This window comes from Falco cherrug, chromosome 1, assembly GCF_023634085.1.
Source record: "Falco cherrug isolate bFalChe1 chromosome 1, bFalChe1.pri, whole genome shotgun sequence".
In the NCBI taxonomy this organism is placed as follows: Eukaryota; Metazoa; Chordata; class Aves; order Falconiformes; family Falconidae; genus Falco; species Falco cherrug.
This window is the reverse complement of record NC_073697.1, coordinates 38550309-38563492: the sequence shown is the minus strand read 5'-3', so window position 1 is coordinate 38563492 and position 13184 is coordinate 38550309. Positions and strand designations below refer to the sequence as shown.

The 13184-nt window shown below is 62.2% G+C and overlaps 1 protein-coding gene across 1 annotated transcript; it reads right to left on the bottom strand.

Moving 5' to 3' along the window:
* Positions 1 to 116: 116 nt before the first annotated feature.
* On the bottom strand, positions 117 to 13137 carry ADISSP (adipose secreted signaling protein). The gene is made up of 6 exons (XM_005435297.4): positions 13053 to 13137; positions 10962 to 11071; positions 7821 to 7963; positions 5204 to 5342; positions 1869 to 1991; positions 117 to 870 (listed from the first exon to the last, which is right to left on the bottom strand). Exons 2-6 carry the CDS (start codon positions 10978 to 10980, stop codon positions 770 to 772), a joined length of 525 nt encoding a protein of 174 aa, XP_005435354.1. The 5' UTR covers positions 10981 to 11071; positions 13053 to 13137; the 3' UTR covers positions 117 to 769.
* Between the last annotated feature and the right edge of the window lie 47 nt (positions 13138 to 13184).

The following is a 13184-nucleotide window of genomic DNA, read 5'->3' as shown; positions in this document are numbered from 1 at the left end:
TCCTGGGGGGTTTAATGGAGGCAAACGGAGCTTCAGCCCCTTCTCTGCTGAAATTTATTACTTACCTCTATAGATTTTTGTACTTAAAAAAACCCACACATACACACAGATGTGTATATAACTATATCTATATATATTTTTATATATATATAGGCACATAAAGCCTCCTGTTGCTTTTGAAACTGAGCCACTTCTCCTGGTCCTTGTACCATGGGTCTTACTGGGGAAAAAAAAAACACCAAAATGGAAGGAGACCAAGTCAATGGCTGCAACATGAGGACATGGACGGGCTCTGCCACAGGGACATCAGTTTCCACTGCCAGCTCCTGCCCTGGCCCAGCTCAGCTCCACACCCCAGGAGGCAAAATTTCACCCCGGGGGGGTCAGCTGGGGCTCCGCCACCCCCAAACATCCCCTCTCCTGGGGAGCTTGGGGGTAAAAGTGAGGGGAAAGCAGCAAGAGCAGCTGGAGGCAGCAAGTGGGATCCCTCACCAAAGCTCCAGCAAGAGATGCTCCAACATTTGGGGAGCCCATCCTGCACTTCGGGGACCCCCGGACCTGCAGCAGGGAAAGTGGGCGGCCACAGCTGGGGAGGCAGCAGCTTGCCCCCAGCTCCACGGTGTCCATGGAGCCACAGCCCCCAGGACCTACGTTGGTAGGGTTGGGGGGGTTGGGGTTGGTTGGTGGGGGTTTTTTCTGTTCTTTTTTTAAAATTTGACCTTCGTCCTTAGGAACCACGCAGGTGGCAGCGAGCCAGGGGGCGGGGGGGCTAGTCAAAGCCATGCCAATCGCTCTGCTCCGAGTCGTACTCCAGCTCCGCACCGATGCAGCGCACCCCATCCAGGAGCATCGGCGTGCCGTGGTGCCGATCTGTGGGACAGGAGGGGATGGTGGGGATGGGGACAGAGCCAGGGGACAGCCACATATGGCCTCAGGCTGACCTGGCAGGCTTGCTTCACCTTTTTGAGGGCACTTTTGGGGAGTTTTCAGGCTCACAGGTGCCTGTCCTCCCTCCCGCAGTCCCTGTACAAGGGATGCCAGCACCCACGGGGATGGGAGACGCAGGGATACTGCACCCTGTCCCCAGGTCACTGCTGTACTCACTGCCCTCAGGGTGCTGCATGGGGATGGTGCTCAGCCCCCCGTGCACTGGGGCTGGGACAGGGGGTGGGACGCAGGGAGATAGCCGGGTGCAGGGGGAGGGGGTGGGGGGTACCCGCCAGCCATGCCAGCTCAGGGACAGTGCAGATGAAGCCCGTGAAGGCAGTCGCCAAGCTACAGAACGCTGCTCTAATTAACTAACCCAAATTAAGCAGCAAGGTGAGGGAGGGGGAAAAAAAATAATTTTAAATTAAAGACTACTGTGCTGCCTGCCAAGCAGCCATGGCTGGAGGGGGGAGGGGGGGGGCGGCGGGGGGGCAGTGGGCTTGGCCCCAGGCCTCTGGCTGGGCTTGGGGTGAGGATGGGGGGGTGCAAGGGGTGCCCCCAAACCATCCACTGCAGCCCCACTCCGTGCACCCCTTCACGAGGGAGGCCCCACGGCCTCATCCCCTGGTCTGGGGATTTCCAGGGTGAAAGTTGTCCGGTTTAGACAATTTCTTAGGAGTGCCCACCAGGTGGGGAACGTCTGCAACAGCTCAACTGGGAGAACTGGAGGGAGATGGGCTGGGGAAGGAGGGGGCATGGAGCAGCGTCTAGGGAAGGAGGGGGGATGGAGCAGGGTCTGGGGGATGCAGGGAGCATCCCTGGCTCCCCAGGCACAGCAGAAAGCAGCAGGTCTCCATTACCAGCTGCGCCAGGGAGGAATCGCTGCTCTGAAACCCAAGGAACCGGGCAAGACCCTTGCACCGCTGCTGGCAGATCCTTACCCATCACACGGGCTTGGACCACGACCTTGATGCAGGCACCTTCGCCAGCCTCGCTGGCCAGGACCATCTCCTCCTTCAAGACCCCTTCCTTGTGCGCCGTGTACTCGCACTTCACACTGTAGCCTGGGGACAGAGACACCCTGGGAGCTGGGATCCACCTGCCCACACCTTTCCTGCCCCACTCCAGGAGTCCCTCCTCACCGCAGGCACCCAAAGGCAGCAGAGCCTGGGGCATGGCAGATTTAGTACCATCCCCACCACCGAGGTGCTGAGCAACATGGCACAAACCCTGCTGAGCTCCCTCCCCACCAGCTGCCTCAGTTTCCCCACCCGGGAGACAGAGACAAGGATGCTGAACTGTGGCCGCCAGAGATGCAGGCGAGGTGTCAGGGGACACTGCTCTTTCCAGGGCTGGGCTGAGGGGACTACCATAAGGGTGCTGAGCATCCCCAGCACCCTGAGCTGATGGCACGTCTGAGACCTGCCTGTCACCCTGCCCTAGGCCACAGGGGCTTTGCAGAGCCCCACAGGGAAGGAGCAGCAGAGCAGGACACTGGCATACAGCTGCGCTGCACATCCAGTCACAGCCGGGGGTGTCCCACATCCCATCCAGCCAGGATCCTCCAGCTCCAGCACACCAGACCCCCCGAACACAGCAAACTGTGCTGCCTGCACCCTGCCCTGCCTGCAGTGCCCTAGCCAGGGTGATTTCCCATGCCAAAAGTGCCTCGCCTCGCAGAGCAGTGGGAACACAGAAACAGCCCTTGCAGCCCCCAGCTCGGATGGGGTGAAGGCTGGCCCTGGCCCCGCACCCCCCCAGCTCAGGGACAGCTGGCAGGGCCAAAGGAGGCAGTTGCTTTTAATCTGGGAAAAAGTAAAAGCACAATGTAAAAAATAAAGGAAATGTAGAAAATTAATAAAGCTGCAGAAAGGTGTTAACCAAACCCTGGCATGGGGGAAACAAGTGAGCACGCGGCCAGGCAGCCCCGCACAGCTCGCAGGGAGCACCCTGACATGGCTGGCACGGTGGGATGCTGCAACAGCACAAAAAAAGAAATAAAAATGCACTGAGCATCATCCAGGCTCCCAAGCACATGCAACAGTCTGCTCCATGAGCTCAGCCCACGGCTCAGAAACACCAGGCATGCACGGGGAGCGCAGCGGGACAGGGCAGAGCAAACCACTTATGGCCACGACAAATGTTCCCCATCTGCTCCTCCAAGTCCCCACCCGCACAGGGCTCCGGCGCCTGAAGAGAGGCCAGTGGGGAGCCCGAGGGCAGCTCGGGGCAGGGAAGCACTTTCTCTGCTCAGAGGCAGCTCAGCCAGCAGGAGGGAGAAACTGACAAAACCTCCCGAGCGCTGGGAGCTGACATCTCCAGCCCATGCTCACCTGAGGCTGCTTTGTCTCTGCCAGATTTACTGTGAGGCACTGGGCTCCTCGGCATCCCACCGGAGCGGCTCTGGGTCCCCAAAGGGCTCTTTTCCCCAAAGCCTCGGGAGCCCTGGCCCGGAGCCCAAGCCAGGCACGCCAGCCCAAGGTGAGGAGCTTCAAGCAAACAAAGCTTAAGTGCTTTGCTGGGCCGGGGCCAGCAGCAGCGCAGGCAGAGCCACAGCCCATCCCTGCCAGCAACCAGACCCTCGGCTGCCGGGAGGTGGTAAGTTGCAGCCCCAAGAGCCAGAGGGGACAGGGATGCGGGAAGGAGCATCCACAGCTGCTTGTCAGCTGGAGCTGCTGGCATAGGACCAGCTGAGGTGGCCCAAGGTGCTTTGCAGCCCGCTGTGTCCTCAGAACTGATCCCATGTCCCCGAGATGGCTGCCACTGAACCCAGAGTGATGCTTGGCTGTCCTAACTGCTGCGCCAGGGCCACCACCACAGCCCTGCTCCCTTCTCCCACAGACGTGCCGGTGGCAAACTGACCCCAGAGCAGTGCCAGACTGGTGCATGAGCCTGGCACCTCTTGGAGCAAACCCTGTACTTGTCCCCATCCCGACTGGGCTGTGGGCTCTGCTCCACAAACTCACAGCTGCTCTTCACCTCCTGCCTCCCAGACTGATCTGAACCCACAAGAAACAGCACCCGATTGATGCATATTTGGGATAAAAGAGCATTTAACCTCCCAGTTGTAGATGGTAAGTTACGGTGAGACGGAGTCTGCAGGGGACAGAAGAGCAGCCATGGGGCCGGGGGCCGGCTGTGTCCAAACTGGCACTGCCAGCGAGTATGGGATGATCCAAGCAGGACCAAGGGCTGGAGGAGCCAGGAAAGGGACAGGAGGAAAGGAGGGTGCAGAGCAGCCAGCAGGACCCCAGCCCCACAGCCGTGATCCTGGGGGGCTGCCACATACCCGGCCCCCAGCACAGGCTCAGATGGGGCTGAGCTGCCACAGACACAGCACCAACCCAAGCCCAGGATCACCTCTGCACAGACCCACACCACGGGCTTACATCTCAGGGCATTACTCTCCTTTCCTCTACAACAACAGAATTAGCAAGAAGCCTGGAGACAGACGGAGAGGTGACCCCGCCTCAGCTCCAGCCTCTTCTTTAGGCAGACCCTCTGCGCAGGCAAAGAGCAGACAGAGCAAGTGCTAAAAATACCAGCACGTCTGGACTCTGTTCAGCAGGTTCCTGGATTAAAATGCCACAAAAGCCGCTCTTCAAGCATGCGGGTCGAGGTCGGGCGTCTCACGGGAGGTGCAGTGGAAACACAGATTCCTTCTCCATGGAGTAAAGCTCTAACACAGTGCTGCAGGAATGGGCACCAGGATGTGGCCCAAGCAAAGGTACAGGCATCCCGGGCAGCACCAGGACCAAATGCCACCCTCATCACTAGCAGCTGCAGCAGGACTTGTCCACAAAGCCCCGTGGGTCAGGGACAGCCCAATCGGCCTGTCACCCCTCTCTATGCTCAGCCGAAGGACGAGGCTTGGGGTTTGGGAAGTGCTTTGGAGGACACTCACCCACTGAGTTCCCATAAGGCAGGAAACACCCCGGCAATAAAACCCATCCCCAGGAGCTCCCGGGGGCTCCCGGCTCCCCGAGGAAGAGGAACCATCCCCCAACCTGGCAAGGGCTCAACCCCACTGCACCCGGGGGCCGCCAGCTGCCTCCCACCGCACAGGAGCACTTGGTCCATGCTCCCCAAGGGGCCCTGGCATGGGCCAGGCACCCCTGCCACCCCCAGGGGCACTCGGGGGTACGTCTGGGTATGGCAGCCCCCCCAGTCCAGGCAGTGCCCCCCTCGCCAGCTGCAGCAAAGCAAGGGCAGGATCCGGGACCGGCACAACAGCCGCTGGGGGGACAGAGCGGGGTGACAAAGAGGAGGACCTTACCTTCTGGCAGAGGGGTGATGCTGATGACTCGGAGGTTGAGGTTGGGGAGGGGAATGGCACAGATGTCCTTCCCCAGCCTCTGCAATGGGGGCAGGAGGAATGTGATCTCGTACTTGTGGAGGATCTTCAGGAATCCCACCTGCAAGCAGGGGACACAGCGAGGGTCAGGCCATGCCTCAGGCAAGCACTGAACCACACAGGAGGTGGTCCCATGCTGCCATCGTCACAGCTAATCCCACCCACCCACCCACCCCCATCCCACCCCAGGGACAGGGACCCACTAGGCATCGAGCACCCAGAGCCCACAGGAAGGTGGGGGGCAGTAAATAATTGCCAAAACCATAACAAACAGTTCTATTTTGGCTGCACAAAGCAAAAATAACCAGTTCCAGGCAAAGCTCTGGGAAAAACCACCCATCAGTGTCACGGGAGCAGAGACCAATTTTCCCAGTGTAAACCAAATGCGTTCAGCTGCTGTTTCTGGTCTCTAAAAGCCAAGATGTTTCCAAGAGCACGCCTTCAAATGTCATTTATCCACTGCCACGATGAAAGCCAGAGCCCTTTCAGAGCCGGCCACCTCCAGAAAGAGGTTCATCTCCATCCCACTCAGAAAAAGCCATTTTGGGAAGGGAGCAGAGAAAGCTGCCAAGCTCCAGACATGCCTGCAAACCCTCCTTGGGGCAGAGCCCAGGGCACAGCCAGGATCTGTCCCAGCTGGGAGACCCAGTGACTGCCACAAACCCCACCAGCAACGTGCAAGCCCTGTCTGGGGCACAACCCCACACCTGACAGCCTGCCCCAGGGTGCACCTCCACCACCACATAAATACATGTACAACATGCCCAAACACGTATCTAGCTATACACACACAGATAAAAGAATGCACGCCATATGCTGGCACATTCCTGGCCACAAGCAGCTCTGAGGCATCACTGCAACGTGGAAACCAACGGAAACGACAACGTGCAGCTCTGGGGATTTTAAGGCCACGGGAAGATGTTTGGTGACCAGCCCTAATGAGCTTTTTCTCCCCAGGGGAGAGGATGAGGGTCTCCTCCTGGCTCCGAGACAGAGGGCAGGCACACAGGCAGTGCTGTGGGGTGCAGGGTGCACCTCAAACCTGTCCAGAAGGAAGGACCGCATGAATAAACCCACAGACCCACGCAGCCCCAGTGTGCTGGGCTCAGTGAGGGTGGCTGCCAGTGCCAGGCTGGTCCCACTCTGCCACCAGCACTGAGGGCAGCCCCCCTTCCCCAGGGAGGCACGTGCAGTGCCGGGATGCCTGCGGCACGCTGCACAGCACGGGTGGAAAAAATAATAACAACCACCCACAGATCAGCAATTGCTAAGCAATTCACTGCCATTTTTAGGGCGATAACCCATCATCCACCTGATACAAATAACTGACTCAGAGCTGAAAGGCAGTTTCAGATTGCTGTGCTGCACACAGCGCCGGAGCAACCCCGATGCTCTCCAAGGGGGTTGTTTCTTGGGAGGAAAGGGTCTCCAAAGGAGAGACTGGGATGGAGAGGCCAGCTGCACGCCAGGTGGAGCAACAATAAAGCTGCTCCGGGCAGAGGACCAGCGACCTGCACCTCCAAGTCACTGCCAAGGTGCTCATCTCACAGGCAGACCCCACTGCCACCAAAGCCCACAGCACCTCGGCACTGAAGCCTCCACTCCTGCCACTCAGCCTTGCTGCGTGGGGTGAGGAGCTGTGGGACGGGGCAGGCAGCGCATGCTCGGGTTTGCAAACCTGCCAGGATGAAATACGAGGTGCCATTACAGATGACTTGCTGTCCCCGCTGCCATCACTGTCCCCCAGCCATGGGGTTGGGAGCCACCATCAAACCTGAACCCATGCTAACACCCTCCCACAGCCACAGGCACGTGGCTGGAGGGGACTGAGCAGAAGCCATGGCTCCACTGGCACACAGGGTGAGGCCCAGCTCAGCCCTGTCCCCCCAACACAGGGGCAGAGGGGACAGTGCCGCATCCCCCGTGCCCCAGGGCACAGCAGGGCCAGCAGCTTCCCCAGCCCAACCCGCCAAGAACGGGCTCTGCTGCTTGTGATCCCACCAGACCCTGATTTCCAAAGGGGACCCACGTCCCGCCCCAGGCCATCAAATCTGCCCTGACAGCCCCACAAACACTGCCCAGATGACTGCAATGGCAACACGGGCCAGCCCCCCCCCCCAGACAGCCCCCAGCCTGCCCCCACTGCCGGCAGAGGCTGGATGCAGCTGCAAGAATTGGGTGCTAATTGGCTGAACCCAGAGCAAAGCACCCACACTCATACCTGCACCCTCAGGAGCATCACAGCCGCTCCCAGGCCCTCTTAAGTACATCACGGGGTTAGGGGGGCCAGAAACACCCCCAGATCTGAGAACTGGAACAGAGATGGAGCAATGTCCAGAGGGGTGGCAATGAAAACCTCCCCGAAGCAGGTATTGCTGCAGGCAGCAGAAGCCCCACAGCTCAGGGGGCTACGACAGGCAGCACCGGGGTCCACCTACCCCACAGGGTCGCCAGGACAGACCCAGCACCGCTGCCAGGGGCGGGGACAGGCCAGGGTGGCACCGGTACCCCCCCTTGTCCCACAGGTCCCAGCTCCCACCTTGACAAGGAAGCTGCCGTCCTTCTCCTGTGTCACCATCACTGCTGAATCATGGAGCTTCTCATCGAAGTGCACATGCCCGTGGGCCCCCTCAGCGGGCTGGCTGGGGGTGAAGCGTACGCCCCCTCCCTTGGCCTTGCTGCCTGCGTGAGGAGGAGAGGACAGAGCCCGAGTGTCACTCCCTGCCCACCTGGGAAGCACCCCCTCTGTCCCCAGCTCCATGTTCCCAGGTCCATGCCCCCCTCACAGATGGACCGAGGCTGGAGCATCATTCCCCAGCTCCCTCCTCTGTCCTCATTTCAGAAACACCCAATGCCACAGGCTGGAGAGAGGGCACACGGACACCAGTGACCAGTGACCACAGAGAGCTTGCCCTCCAAGCAGGGGGGAGTGCATGGACCTGCCACCAGCCGATGTCCAGAGGCTGCGAGGGTCCCACCTGTCCCCTGGGCTCAGTGGCATTTCCTCACTCCTGTGATATCCTCGGTGCAGAGGAATGGGATGAGCGGAGACACGGGCTATGCAGGGAAGAGGACATGGGTGGGACAAGGACAGCTTCCCCAGGCAAGGGCTCCTGTACATCCCAGAGCGCTAGGCAGAGCTCGCCAGGGCTGCAAAACTGGCCAGCATGCTGCTGAGCAAACCCCACAGTGCTCCAGGGAAACCAGAAAAATGCGACGGCCCTGCAAGGACAGACATCTGCTTGGGGACACTGAGGTCCCCAGGGCCAGAAGGAGCCCACACAGAGGCACAAACGCCACGGACCTTTCCACTTGCACCTTTGCAACAGGCTTTCTGGGAGCTTCCAAGAAAAAACAGCCTCTCCTCTTCCTCCACGGTACACCCTAAGAAACCCCCCCAGTCCGGCCGCCGATTGCATCCATCTGGCAGCGGCTGGGAGCAGATTGCCGCCTCCTTAAAGAAAAGGCTCTTTGTGCCTCAGCAGGCTGGAAACGCCGGAGATTTAATAACTCAGCATTGTTCAGCCGGAACAGCTCGGCAGAAATCCCTTCCCCGCATGCAGGGGAAAAACAAGAGACTCGACCGCTCGCAGAGCGACGCAGCTGCACGTGGCTGTGGTGGTAAAGGGGACACTGATGGGACCCTCTCCACTGACACACAGGCAGCACCTGGTCCCCGTGACAGGGCATGGCCACCCTCTGCCCCGCAGAGCCCTTACAGGTGCCACAGGGCAGCACGAGCCCAGGACCTGCTCGGATCCCACACACCAGCCAGAAGTTGTGGTGACAGGTGAGGTCCCGGCCCGCCGTTGCCATCAGGAATCCCAGTGCCAGCACCAGGTTCAGAGGAGTCAAGCCCCCATGTCTGCCAGGAGACTAGGAGGGAAAATCCCAAATATGTGTCTTTGTCACATGGTGCTTGGAGGCAGTACAGCCGATGTCCAGCACAGAGCTTACGAAGCCAGGCAAGTGTCTCCAGAGGGTACCCGGCCACCCGTGGCACTCAGCTAGCCCCCCGGCACGGCGTGCCTGAAGACCCTCTGGAGGCAGTGAGGTCAGAGGAAGGCGAAGGTGGCAGCCAGGCACCACGGGCAGCTGTCCCGGGAACCAGCTGTCCCAGGAACAGGGTCACCTGCTGGCATACATCCCGGTGACCTTGAGAGGCTGCACTGTGCTGTGCCCCTGTCCCGACTCAGGAGGGAATGACAGGGGTTGTCCTCACCCTGGCAGGAGGGGACACCCCCAGGGGCCCTGAGCAGAGGCTAGACAGGTGACAGTGGCACCTCTGAAGCCCAGGGCGCATGGGGTGGGAGCACCCACCCATGCAGGACATGTCCCAAGTCAGCCAGGATGGAAATCTTATTAGGGACGAAATGCAATTGTGTGCCCTGCACACACCCGGCAGCGAGGGGAGGCATGGGCAGGGGTGTAGGCAGAGACTGGGCAAAAAATCACCCAGACCTGGCGTGTTTTATCTCAAGTCCCACTGCAGTCATGGCAGGAGGATCACCAAAACCTGCCAGACTCATGGTCAGCGTGCTGGCAGCCAGGCTGGTGCCACGCTCCCCGGGCACCCATGGGGACAGGTCTGGGGGTCCAACCCACACCTGCCAGAGCCGGGGATGCCTGCCTCGCATGTATCAACAACAAATCACAAGCCCTGGCAGCAGATGCAACCTTCAGAGTCACCACATCACATCGTCCCCCCGCAGTATCCCTGGGGAGGCAGGGCTGGGAGCAGGGAAGCACGGGGCGGGGGGAGGGGGTGGTGGTGGTGTCAGGCTTTCCCAGCACACTGCTCCTGCTGCCGGGACCACCAGCCCCTCTCCCCCACACTGCCAGGAACAAGACAGCCCAGAACAGGCAACCTGCCTGTCCCTTGGCATCACCCCCAACAGACTGTTCACCCGGCCCTCATCCTGCCGGCAAGCTGGAGCAAGCTCCACCACCAGCAGGAGGAAAGCCCCCGGGATGGAGCCATCCCACAGCCCCACTTACCGGCAGTGGGGAAGGAGCCGCAGAGGCCGGAGCCGCGACCAGGCACACAAAGGCAGATGAAATCACACCCAGCAGCAGCACAAAGAGCTTCTTCGGTCTTTGTCTCTGCACAGCAGAGAGCCGGGCCCTGCTGCCACAGGGCACCTCGTGCCAGCAGCCTTTCGGGGTCCCCTCCCAGCACAGACAAAGCACCCAGCTCCCCAAGCCCAGCCAGAGCCTTTTGGGGCAGCAGCCAGGATCCAGGAAAGGCTGGAAGCACCCCAGGAACACCTGGCACCCACCACCTCCCACAGCAACCTTGCCTGGGGTGCGGAACTTGTGCCAATTACCGGAGAGGGGGTCTGTGGCGGAGCGATGCCAGCAGCACCTCACTGGAGCCCCCCCACCCCACCACAAGCCCCCTCAGTATGTGCTCACTCACAACTTGCAGTGGGAAAACAGAGGGAACATCCCCCCGGTTCCCCACAGGCTCTGCCCTGCTCGGCTGCTCCCTGGGCACAGGGGGGGCAGCTCTGACATCCCCAGCTGCGGGCAGAGGGACCCCTCAGCAGGGCCGCGGGCAGAGCGGCTTCGCCGGGAAGGAGCGAGCATCCAACTTGGACACCAGCCCCACACCAAGGCAGGAAGCCCGGGAGGGGGCGAGGAGCAGGCAGGTGCGGGGGGGGGGATGCCGAGGACTCACCCTTGCTAGCTGTAGCCATGTGTCCCTGCAGCGGTCGTCCTTGTGCGAAACTTCAAAGGCATGGGCAGACGGCCATCCTGCGGGGCTGCTGCCGCTCCCGAGCACCGGCGCTGGGCAGGGAACAGGCAGGGTTAGGCAGGGGCAGGCAGAGCCGAGGAGGGCGGCCGCTCTCCCCAGCCGGGTGCCAAGGCCAGCCGAGCTCCACGGACAGGATGGCACCGCACGGCCGCGACTCCGACCGAGCGCCGGCACGGAGCTGCCAGGGAGGAGCCCGTCTGCAGCTCAGGGGCGTCGGGCAGCACAGTGGTGCCTGTGCCCAGCCCTGCGGCGTGACGGGCACAGGGCAGCACCAGCAGTGCCTCTGCCCGCTCCACCACGAGCCCGTGGCGTGACCCGACCAGCCCCAGCTCCTGGGGATGCAGCCAGCCCCTGCCCAGGAAAGGCAGGATTCCCAGCCCCGGCGCAGCAGCCAGGACATGCCCATCGCATCTCCCAGCCATCAACAGAGAGCAGAGCACACCCCGTGCCTCAGTTTCCCCACTCCCTACCACCACCTTCTCAAAGGCTCCGTCCAGCAGCTGCCACACCGACCCCCGAGCTGGAGAAGCCTCTACAAGCTGGCAGCAGCAGTGCAGACCCCAAACCCAGAACCCCCCAAACCCCTTTCCCCCAGCCTGCCAGCACAGCTCCCATGGGAGCAGCCACTCTCTCCAGCCCAGCTGGCACTGCCTCCCCCAGGGCTGTGCTCCCCCGGTAGCTCTGCAAGACCACGGCAGGGGCCCCTTCCAGCCCCCCCAGCCCCAGGGTCAGGTCTGCCCCTGCACCAAGGCAGAGGGAACCACCAGAGCCAGGCTGCGGCTCACAGCCCCCACGGTTCAGGATCTGATACCCCAAAGAACCCCTTGCTGGTAGCTGAGGCTCAAACCCCTACCCTGGGGCTCAGCCAGCCCCACTGCCCCGCAGGAACCGACCCACGGGCTGGTAACAGTGCCAGGCACCCCCGTTCCACCGCCAGCGACCCCGGAAACCCAGCAGTAAGAGGCAGGTAATCGAAACGGTTCCGTCAGCAGCCCAGCCTGCCGAGTACAGGGAAATTTATGGAAAAAGCATTGACAGCATCAGTCTTGGGTGAAAATAAGATTAAATAAAAGCAGAGCTGAAAGAGCAGGGAGCCTCTCAAGCGGTCAGGGGAGCCAGCAGACCCTCACCACAGCCCCCATGGCGCTGCTGCCCAAAGACCAAATGATCCAGCCTGGAGAAGAGCTGGGAGAGAATAGCCCAGTATTTGGGATGCCTCAAGAGATGCACCGACACCAAAACGCATCCACGGGCAGCGTGGGGTGAGAGGGGACCCCAGGATGGGACACAGCTCCCTGGGCGGTGAGGGGGGGCACGGGACAAGCAGCTCCCAAGCAGGGGCAAAGCATGGGGCTGGTGGCATGGGGCTCGGGGACCAGGGTGGGCATGGCACCTGGGGCAAACACGGGGCACACAGGCTCCCTGTGCCCTGGGCGGGGGGAGGGTGGTCAAGGACCCCTCCCCTCGCCTGCAGCTCCGGGGTAGCTGGTGTCCCACAGGCTCCCTGGCACCCCGGACACGGGGTCCCCAGCGCTCAGACCCGCCCCCCGGCACCCCGGGCACGGGGTCCCCAGCGCTCGGACACCCCCACCCCCCCCCCGGCACCCCGGGCAGGCGGCGGTGACGCGCCACTCCCCGCCCGAGGCGCGCCGGCTGGCCCCGATCTGCCGCCGCCATCACCCGCGTGGCACCGGTCCCCGTCACGCGTGGGTGCGGGTGTCGTCCCCCCCCCCCCCGCGCGCCGGCTCAGCCTCCGTGCCGTAAAAGGGGACGCGGGGATGAGCCCCCGGCCTCGGTGTCCCCCCCTCTGCGCAACGGGCCAGTGACCGGCCCCGGGCGAGCGTCCTGCCGCAACCCACCCGGACCGGGAGAGCGGGGACCCCCCCGGCGCGGTTATGCCGGAGGAGGGCAATGCGAAGGGGGGCCCCGCCGGCCCGGGGTCGGGGGGGATAGGGTGGGGGGCGACCTGCGGGGGGCTCCCCACCCCGGCTGCCCCCATCCCCTCTCACTCACCCGCGGCCAGTGCGACCTGCGCTCCTCCACGCTCCCCGCTCCCCGCTTCCCACTACCGGGACACGCCTCCTCCTTCCCATTGGCCCAGACACACACTCCGCCGTTCCCATTTGCCCTCCCGCCAGGCGGTCA

What these genes read in the sequence shown, in the direction of transcription:
- ADISSP (XM_005435297.4), bottom strand. An exon ending in CATCACCCCTCTGCCAGAAG is followed by an intron (nt 1,992 to 5,203) that starts GTAAGGTCCTCC and finishes CTCTGTCCCCAG; the next exon opens with GCTACAGTGTGAAGTGCGAG. An exon ending in GGTCCAAGCCCGTGTGATGG is followed by an intron (nt 871 to 1,868) that starts GTAAGGATCTGC and finishes CCTGTCCCACAG; the next exon opens with ATCGGCACCACGGCACGCCG.